Source organism: Phalaenopsis equestris, unplaced genomic scaffold, assembly GCF_001263595.1.
Source record: "Phalaenopsis equestris unplaced genomic scaffold, ASM126359v1 Scaffold000229, whole genome shotgun sequence".
Classification (NCBI taxonomy): Eukaryota; Viridiplantae; Streptophyta; class Magnoliopsida; order Asparagales; family Orchidaceae; genus Phalaenopsis; species Phalaenopsis equestris.
The window spans coordinates 650,654-660,945 of record NW_018164671.1 but is presented as its reverse complement, the minus strand read 5'-3'; the positions used below and the strand labels follow the sequence as shown (position 1 = coordinate 660,945).

The following is a 10,292-nucleotide window of genomic DNA, read 5'->3' as shown; positions in this document are numbered from 1 at the left end:
CTATTGCAACAGGAGTCCGGATGCAGTTTTGCAGCAACTGCATCAGGACTTCAATCAATGTCTATCACGTGTTTTGGCATACCCAGCTTAATAAAAAAAATAATTAATTCAATACATTAGTGAGTTTGTCTGTACATGTGGCAGACCCTGATTGGAGTCCTGCTGCAGGAATACTCTAATTGGAGTCCTGACGAAAAATAGTTGTATTAAGACACCTGACGAAATATTTTTTACTCATGAAGACAACTTCAAAAATTTCATATTTGATCAGCTTTAATCATAAAATTCATTCAAAATAATAAATTTAAATGTTGACTAATAGTACACTATTTTATCTTAGAACATCATGTATATTCTATAATTTCTATAAAACCTCTTAAAAAATGTAAAAAATTCACTCAAAAAATGTAATTTTCTCCATTTAATTTAAGAGAAAAAAATATATAAAACAAAAGACAAGCCACAATAGATATCACTGAATAAAAAGCAAAAAAAAAAAAAAAAAAAAAAAAAAAAAAAAAAAAAAAAAAAAAAAACTCAATTACCATAGGCAAAAAAGAGCAGAACTCATCACCTGCAACAGCTCTGTAATCTCCCACAGAGAACAAGCCGAAGCCAACAGCTTCAATCACCACTATCAAAATCATCTCCTCCAAACCTTAATCAAAGCTTGTTGGAGTACCAGAAGACCCCGTTCTTCTTCCCCACCACCACCTCCTCCTCCTCCTCCACATAAACGCATTCCTTCACCTCCCTCCACAGCGCCTTCAGAACCGGGGTGTCATCACGCCTGTAATACATACCCAGCACCGGTCTAATGGATTCCGTCGCCTCCATGGCGTGGTAGTGCGGCATGGTCGAGAACAGATGGTGCGCCACATGAGTATCAGTAATGTTATGAAATACACGGTTCAAGAACCCGTAATCGCGATCCACAGTCGCCAGTGCGCCGCGAAGCCAATCCCATTCTTCGGAATTGTAGTGCGGAAGGGCAGGGTGAGTGTGCTGCAGGTAGGTGATGATCACGAGCCACGCATTCACGATCAGAAGAGGAACGCCATAGATGCGAATGATCCATGATAGTGAAAACGCGACAGAGATGCGGTAGAGAAGGTACAGAGCCGCGAGGATCCCGGCGTCGGAGAGGAAAATCTGCGCGCGCTCACGGGTATTGTAGATTGGAGAGTATGGATCAAAATGGGAGGCGAATCGAGGGTATCGGCGGCCGGAGGCGTTGAAGGCGAGGTAAAGCGGCCAACCTAGGGTTAGGGTAACGATAAGTGAAACAATGCGGCCGAGGGGGTTGTTGAGGTAAGAGGAGTACCAGCGGAGTGATGATCGGGGTTTGGGGACGAAGACCTCGTCGCGATCGAGGGATCCGGTGTTGGAATGATGCCGGCGATGGGAGTATTTCCATGAGAAGTAGGGGACGAGAAGCAAGGAGTGGAGAAGGAAGCCGACGATGTCGTCCAGGAGTGAAGAATCGGAGAAAGCGTGGTGGCCGCATTCGTGAGCGATGACCCAGAGGCCGGTGAGGGTGCAGCCTTGAGCGAACCAGTAGAGGGGCCAGAGGAGGACGGGGTAAGGGGAGGGGAGGGAGGGGAGGAGCGTAAGGGCGAGGAAGAAGAGGAAAGTGGAGATGAGGAGGTCGTGGAGGATGAAGGTGAAGGAGCGGAGGGCGGAGCGGTGGAAGCAATGGGGGGGTATCGCTTTCTTGATTTCGCTTAGGGTGAAGGGGGGTTTCGCTGTGGGAACTCTGATGATGGGTTCTTCTTCTCGAATGGGGCGTTTTTGTTCTTCTTCCTGCTGCTTCACTGACGAGCACTTGCCGGCCGCCATGGCTGCTGCTCTTCTCCCTCCCTCCCGCTCTGCAAAAACGAAAGGTGAGGGTTTATTGCTCAGTTTTGTTTGTGGTGTTCACACAAACGAAAGATACTTGTGGATTTTGTGTAGTATTATTTATTATTGAAAAAAATATTCTGCCCGGACAATCAATCATCGGCCATCAAGTTATCATGCACTTTTAGCGGTAGACGATATACACAGAAGTCTATAGTTGGTCGTGCAAACGTCTGGACGGAATATTTTTTTTCGTATTATTGGAAATTAATGTTGATATTACGGTGTTATTTTATTGCAATATCACTGGAATATCACGGTTCACATGTAATATTAACTCCACATAAAGACTACTTGATTATTTTGAATTTATATATTTAATATTGTTATTTATAGAAATAATTCATATTTATTTATATGATATACTAATTCCTTGAATGATATCAAGGTTCAAGGGAAATTTACATGCTTGGGAGAGAATTTTGTATGTATTTACATATCCCACCCTCAAAACTTTCATATTTACATAAATAGAATTTGAGTGCTAATTGAAAGAAAGAGAGGGGTTGATTTGTAAATATAAAGAAAGCATAGGGGCCAAGAGACATGACATGCAAGATTGCATGTGATGCCAGCCATAACAGGGTGGTGCCGCGTCGATTTTAGCAGTTGCATTTGGGCCGCCCATTTCCCTATCTAAACTCGTGGCTCAGCTTTATTGCAGAGTTTTTAAATAAATAATTTGGACTTTAATTTGAGATAAAAGGAGTAAAAGTGAATTATTTTTATAGATAATAAATGATTAGAACATTATTGTTTGATCAACACATTTTTATAGACATGTAGGTTGGTTTTATCATATTCTTCGTCCCTTTTGCTTTTTTGTGTTTTAGGGAAAATCGTAGCGGTCACGATCTCTTTCTCTGACGTTCTCTATTGCTGAGGGGTTTCGGCCCTGAGCATAATGGAGTTTCCTCGACGTATGTTTTTTTGCCCTCCCTCTGTTCTGAGTATACCGCCTCGCTCTAATTGGAGATGCGTCTTTTTATTCTCTTCTTGTTGTTGATCACTTAAGAGCTAAAAGAACTCGACTCACATTTATGCAGTCTATCAATTACAAATAAAAGCCACAACCTTGTATCAATATGGTTGTCCGGACACAACCAAAAGATAAGAGCAGTCTCAATATGGCGATGCAAGAGTAGCCTAAAGAAATCGAAGAAGCATTGCGTCTGGAGTCCGGACACAACTCTTCGTCCGTTGTTCCGACGAAGAGTTATGTCCGGACTCCAGACGTGATTCATTTTCTCCATGGAGAAAAAAATTCCACGCCAAGGTATATCACGTTCGTTGTCATGATGCATGTTGTTGTTGTCTTTGAACAAAACAATTGCTGGTTATAGAAAAGGTGTGAAACAAAATATTTTCTATTCATTATTTCACGTAAACAAATTTAACGAATAAAATCTAATGAAAAATTATTTTCTCAAGTAATTTTAGGAGATACAAAAGTTAAAAAGCGAAAATAAAAATAAAAATTGCAATTACATACAAACCGCCCGAAACATTGCGATTCACAAATCAACCGCTCTCTTTCATTCATTGTTCAAGTTCTCACCCAGATATTAAAATTCATGGTAAAACGCTGACCCATATTTTTCATTTTCGTCAAATTCTCAATAGTTTGATCGTGACATGCATAAATTCATCATTTCAATAGTTCAGAAAAATCAATTGGGTGGTTGATTTGTAAATAGTAATATTTCATATGGCCTGCTTATAATTACCCCATAAAAATTATATTTTTTTTGGGACATATGTGAATTGTTGATCGATAATTGACAACCAGTAAAAGAAAATCATAATTTGAGAAACAAATATTACTTGCGGCGAACGCACATCTGGACAACTGTACGAATACACGACAGCCTAGTCGCATCTAGACCATCATCAAGACCGCACGTAATACTTTCTTCAATTTGAGGCAATAAAATTTAATGAAATATGTAAATACCATTAGAAGAAAAGAAGGGGAAAAAAAAATGAAAGCAAGAGGCGAAAATTGATTCACTGACCTTAGACGAATGAATTCAGGATTCTATCGCATAAAGAGAAAAGGAGAAGATCCCACTTGTATATTCAAGCCATCGTCCACGGATCCGCTCGTATCGCCTAGTTTCTGCGGGCGGCACGAGTGGAGGAAAAAATGTAGAATGAAATTGTTGGTTGTCAATTGAAAGAGAATTCCTATTTAAAGAAATCCTATATATAAACCACCGGAAACTTACTATTTACCAATCAACGAGCCTCTTCCATTCATTTTCCAATTGCTCGCTCGCTCGAATACCGAAATTCATGGTAAAACAACAACCCATATTTTCAACTTTTTTTTTAATCAAATTCTCAATAGTTCGATCGTGGCACGTGTAAATACGTTGGTTCGGTAGTTCTAAAAAATCATCTGAACAGTTAATTTGTAAATATTAATGTTTCGGGTGATCTGTACGTAACTATCCTACTTATTGATTGTCAATTTTTATTTGGATGCGTTGGATTCACTATGAACGGCTGAGATAATAAAGAGTAGGCATTTGTGTACCGTTAGAATTATAAGGGATGATTTAAATTTGAGTTGGAAAAGTAGCTAAAGAAAGCAAAATAATAAAATGGGAAAATAGAAAGTTAAATGTTGCATTGTTTAGAAATAGATTAAGGATCTGTTTGGAGCAGTTGTGTTTGTATGATAGAAAAAAATGTTGTGTGGCGCCGCACTGCCGCCCCAAATGCACCCTAAGAATCTCGTAATTAGATTTGAGGGCTCACCTTATTTCTGAAATAATAGTAGCACCCAAAACATTGCAATTTACATGTCTTTGTTTGATCTCCGATTGTCTTTTGTGAACACACCTCAAGAGTTAGAGTCGAGTGAAGGAGAGAGAGTAGAGTAAGTCTGAAGATCATTGTCGCAAGAGTCGAGTACCTTTATTCATTTTTTTGTTCTTTATTTATGGAATGTATTTTGTACAATTACAATAAGAATATAACAGCCATTGAAACTGCTCTTGATGTGATTAAAACAATAGTTTGTAAGGATTTCATGTCATTGTTGCATTACAATTTACGATGAATTTTAATATTTGAGGGAGAAATTGAAAATTTATTGTTTTATCAAATTCTCACTAATTAGATCGTGCCACCAGTAAATACAACGGTTTAGCAGTTCAAAAAAATCTTTCTATATAAATTAAAAAAATAAAAGAGCTATCAACATCGTATACATTGAAATGAGATGGTATGTGACACTCTGGCCTACGATCCAGTCCCCACTCGATCGATCACGAAGACGATTACTAACTCCTCTCTGACTGTCAACATCTTCTTCTCCTTATTCTTATTCTGATGAGTGCTCTTGACCAAAAATATAATGAGAATACGAAAGAAAATAAGCAAGTAAAGAAGGCATCATCGCTGGTGATTTACGAACCAACACGAGTATTATCATGTAACTATAAGGTTGAGATTTGTCTTGTTGTTCGATAGTTGTGGCGCTTCGATGTGAATCGCATCCAAGATTAAGAAAATGATGATTGTTCATGTCATGACTAATAACTTAATATTGTTGTCTAACATATTCAAATTGCACTACATAACCAACCATTAATGAAAAATATCATTTCACTAGCATCTCTCCCATTGCTACAATAAAATGGATGGATCGGATCCTCCATTCGATTCATTATCTTTTACCATAACTAAATAGTAAAATTAAATATGAAAAAATGATATAATGAAATATACTTGAATAAATTATATATTGTAATTTCATCCCTACAATGAAATTACATTATATGTCGGTACTTGTCATCCTATGCTCATTTGGCGTGTATTTTCCTTAGTGAAACACGAGTTTATGCTAGGGGTGTAAACGAGCCGAACACGAGCGAGCCCATGATCAGCTTTGGGCTCGTTTATATTTCGAGTTCAAAAAGTGTGTTTGTGTTTGACTTGTTTGCTTAGCGAGCCGAACATGAGACGTTCGCGAACAAAGAGTAGTTTTAACAACCCTAATCACGTAACGATAAGATGTTAAAGATTGGGGCAAGATTTAAAAATTATTGTTTATATTAAAATATCATTTGAATCTAATTTAATAATTTTTATCCTATTTTCTTAATTAATACATTTAATTTATTATAAATCTTTACAGTCTTGTAGTCAATTAGTTTTTTTAAAAATACTACTCATATATATATATATATATATATATATATATATAAATTATAATTGATGAGTAGTATTTCGAGCGAAAACGAGCCGAACACGAACAAACAAATCTTTGTTTGTGTTCGGCTCGTTAATTTAGCGACAAGCCGAACATGAGCTTCTTAACGAGTCGAATATGAGCTATTCGAGAACAACGAACCGTTTTGACATCCCTATTTTATGCATGTGCTTCTCTCATGATAAATCTACATGGAGCATAAGTGAGTGCACTTTCTTCTATTTATTTATTCATTTTAGTTTTATTTTTTCCCAAGTATTGAATTTTATGAATTTTTATTTTTCAAGACTATTTTGAGCTTTTTGTGGTCATTTTTTTATTGGTTTATTTAAAAAAAATAATTATAAAAATTGAAATATATATTATTATACTTTTGTATTAACATATGAAAGAGATAAATTTGGCTCAAATTACTTTAGAGAAAAATTATTTTATTCTAAATTAAGAAATAAATTTACAAAGATGAAAATTATTTTAGGATCATAAAAATAATTTAAATTTATTTATAAAAATTTTGAATGTCTTTTTAAAACATTTAATACGAAACTTATTAAATTTATACATTTTTCTTAATATATATATATATATATATATATATATATATAAGATTGTGAAGACTATTTGAATAAAGAGACAAATTTGAATATGGAACCATAGTTTCATATTTATATATGTGTCAAAATTTAATTGGCCGAGAGAGTTGATTTATTTTAAAATTTTATTTTCTATTTTTAAATTTTATTTTATTTTATTTTACATGAAATATATCATATTTGATATTTAATAAAATATTTAATTATTTTTATAAATATTAAAAAAGCTTTTTGAGATTTTGATTGTTTTTAAATCAATATAATTTGTTTCTTTATCAAATTTCATTGATTTTTTTTTCTTGATTTTTACTTTTTCACCATAATTTGTTTTATTATATTCTTAGAAGTTGGTAGAGACTTTTCTCTCCAACTAAAAGACTCGGGTTCAAAGCATGCTCTAACCATTAATCACTAATCTCTAACCTAATTATCATTTAGGTTCATCTTACCCAAAAAAGAAGAAATCTTTAAGGATTGTTAATTAATTGGTTTTATTAGATTTTATTTATTCAAATATTGTTGAAGTTAAAACTATGAGTAACAACGTCTTATTATAGACGTCTTAACTATGTGATTTCTTGTTGAATTGAGGTTTTTTAAAAGTCAGATTGAATAGATTTAGTGCAGTTTGAAATCGGCTAGTGGCTTGTTAAGTTGATTTCGAGTCGAGCTAACTTGAAATTGAAACAAGCCGACTCAAAATGAGTTATTTATATCCGTTTCAGCTTAGAATTAGCTTGTTTGGACTAGAGCTTGAAAAATAACTAGCTCAAATTGAATTATTAGGATCAGCTTCAGCTTTAAATTGACTTGTGACTCGTTATATTCAATTTTACTTAGTATTATATATGATGTGCGCTAAAAGAACCATAGTGGTGGAGTAATCGATTATCTTCTTAGTGTTTCAGGAGAATTCAGTACACACTCAGATGAAAGAAAACAACCAGTAATGACACCAAGAGTTTTTATGAGGAAAAAAACATGTAAGGGAAAAAAATTATGGGGCTTGACCCAGTTGTAAAAATTCGTTATATGCTGATGATTACTGAGACCCCTTGTCCCACAAACGGGAGATAGTTACTAGGTTTTCCAATTTACAACTTCGATTGAAGGCGTCCGGTCAGTGGTGGTTAATGGTGATTCATGACGGTCAGCGGTGGTCGACAATGATCAGCGAGTGTCAACGACGATCGACGAATGTCAACAATAATCTGCGGCGATCGGCGGTGGTCTAGGACAATCGATGATGACAGATTGTGGTGGACTTTAGCTCCTTTTCAAAGCTTTAAGTTCACTCTTAAGTCTCAAACTCCCCCCCCCACTCATAAGAGGGATGAAATTCTATTCATAGAGTTATGAGTGAAATTAATGCAGAAATATGAACTATTTTAATTGGGCGGTCTAGATAGCTTCCTTCTGTCCAACATTGAAAACCTAAACGTTGAAAACTTGAAGACAAATACCTCAAATCATTATCAAGATTTTTTTTTATGTGACTTCGGTTATTTGAGATATAAATAACTATAGAGGTTTGTCTTTATATAGAACTAAAGAACCCAAGTAATATAAACTTTGTCTAATCTTTATATTAGGTAGAGGAACTTGTCAGTCATGCAAAAAATGTTTGTAGACCAAACATATGTCATAACATTTTTAGTTTATTTAATCGAGTCCGCTACCAAGTAATGTGTATATTCCTCTAGATAAGTGCATTGCTTGTAGTGTTGCACTCAGTTACTTAAACTCTTAAAATGTATGAGATATTTTTAGTCTCATTTTTTAAATCAAAAATATATTTTTCAAAATTATATATATATATATGCATATGTATATAATTAAAATTATTTTTCAAAATAAAAAAGCAACTGACTCTAAAATCCTGACCGAGAACCCGCGACCCGCGTTTCTTCTCCGATATTTTTCAAGCTTGCCCCTGGATTACACCTCGCGTTCGTATTTTGCCCTTACCTCCCCCATGCAGCTTCTGCTTCCTCTGACCTAACATGTCGTTCTGGACATCATCTCCTTCTGGTATCACATTTCTCTATATTATATTTGAGAATTTGTCATTTCTCATGGATTTACACCGTATAACAAAATTTTCGTTCATATTTCTGGTATCGTTGTTTAGCATACTTTTCATTCACGCACACACGCTCTAAAGTGAGGCAGTGAAATAAATAGCCTAAGAAAATTATTGTCATGACATATTATGTATAGTTACTAATACCCCTTGTAGCATATAATGAGAAAAATATAGTTACATCTTTGTCATCATTTTTATATTCACTACTATGAAACATATGTAACTATGGTGGGTTTGAGCATGCTGGGTTTGAGCATGCTCATGCAAACCGAATTGCAAATGTTATGCTTAGAAAAACATATTTTTCAATCATTCACACACTCTAAAGTGAGACAGTGAAATAGATTGCTTGAGAAAATTACTGTGATTACATGTTACGCATAGCTACTGATATCCCTTGGGACATATAATGAGAAAATATTGTAAGAAATAGTAACATATCATCTTTGTCATCATTTTTATGCTCAATCCTAGGAAACATATGTAGTTATGGTATGTTTGAGCATGCTCGTGCAAACCGAATTGTAAATGTTATGCTTAAAAAAACATATTTTTCAATCACACACACACTCTAAAGTGGGGAAGTGAAATAAATAGCCTCAGAAAATTACTGTGATAACATATTATGCATGGATACTAACTGAGGCAACAAAATCCGCTGATAACATATTATGCATGGGGCGTATAATGAGAAAATATTGGAAGAAAAAATAATAAATCATCTTTGTCATCATTCTTATGCACATTGTTAGGAAACATTTGTAGTCATGGTCTATTTGCATACGCTCATGCAAATCAAATTGCAAATATTAGGTTTAAAAAAGCATATTTTTCAATCACACACACACTCTCTGAAGTGAGGCTGTGAAATAAATAATCTCAGAAAATTACTATGATGTCATATTATGCATAGATATTAACAATCCTGACGCATATAATGAGAAAATATTGTAAAAAAGGGCAACAAATCATCTTTGCCATTATTGTTTATGTTCACTGTTGGGAACATATGTAGTTGTGGTTTGTTTACGCATGCTCATGCAAATCGAATTGCAAATGTTAGGCTTAGAAAAACATATTTTTCAATCACACACACCCACTCTGAAGAGAGATAGTGAAGTAGATAGTCTCAGAAAATTACTGTGATGACATATTATACATAAATACTAATATCACTTAGGGCATATAATGAGAAAATTTTGTAAGAAAGGGCAATATATCATTTATGTCATCATTTTTATGCTCACTGCTAGAAAAAATATGTAGTTGTGGTCTATTTGAGTGGTGTTATTGCGATGATATTGAGGTGTTTTTTAGTGGTAAAATAAAGTCATGATAACACTCCAATAATGACACAATATGACTACAATAATACAACAATAACACCTTACAACACATAGTTACTGATACCCCCTGGGGTATATAATGAGAAAACATTATAAGAATGGGCAACAAACCATCTTTACTATGATATTTATGCTCATTGGTATGA

The 10,292-nt window shown here is 34.7% G+C and overlaps 1 protein-coding gene across 2 annotated transcripts; it reads right to left on the bottom strand.

Moving 5' to 3' along the window:
- Window positions 1-522: 522 nt before the first annotated feature.
- Window positions 523-3,999, bottom strand: LOC110023778 (delta(12)-oleate desaturase-like). Of its 2 annotated transcripts, none has more exons than XM_020723359.1 (2): window positions 3,915-3,999; window positions 523-1,868 (listed from the first exon to the last, which is right to left on the bottom strand). In XM_020723359.1, the coding sequence occupies exon 2, from the start codon at window positions 1,837-1,839 to the stop codon at window positions 664-666; it is 1,176 nt and encodes a 391-aa protein (XP_020579018.1). In that variant the 5' UTR covers window positions 1,840-1,868; window positions 3,915-3,999; the 3' UTR covers window positions 523-663. The 2 variants fall into 2 exon arrangements, with proteins under 2 accessions (XP_020579018.1, XP_020579017.1); XM_020723358.1 differs by lacking the exon at window positions 3,915-3,999 and adding an exon at window positions 3,724-3,793.
- Window positions 4,000-10,292: the final 6,293 nt, after the last annotated feature.

Bases quoted from the DNA above. Each gene is read 5' to 3' on its own strand.
- LOC110023778 (XM_020723358.1), bottom strand. From the start codon at position 3,778: ATGCGACTAGGCTGTCGTGTATTCGTACAGTTGTCCAGATGTGCGTTC. The intron at 1,869-3,723 runs GTAATATTTGTT...TCGTTTTTGCAG, and splicing joins CAGATGTGCGTTCGCCGCAA to AGCGGGAGGGAGGGAGAAGA.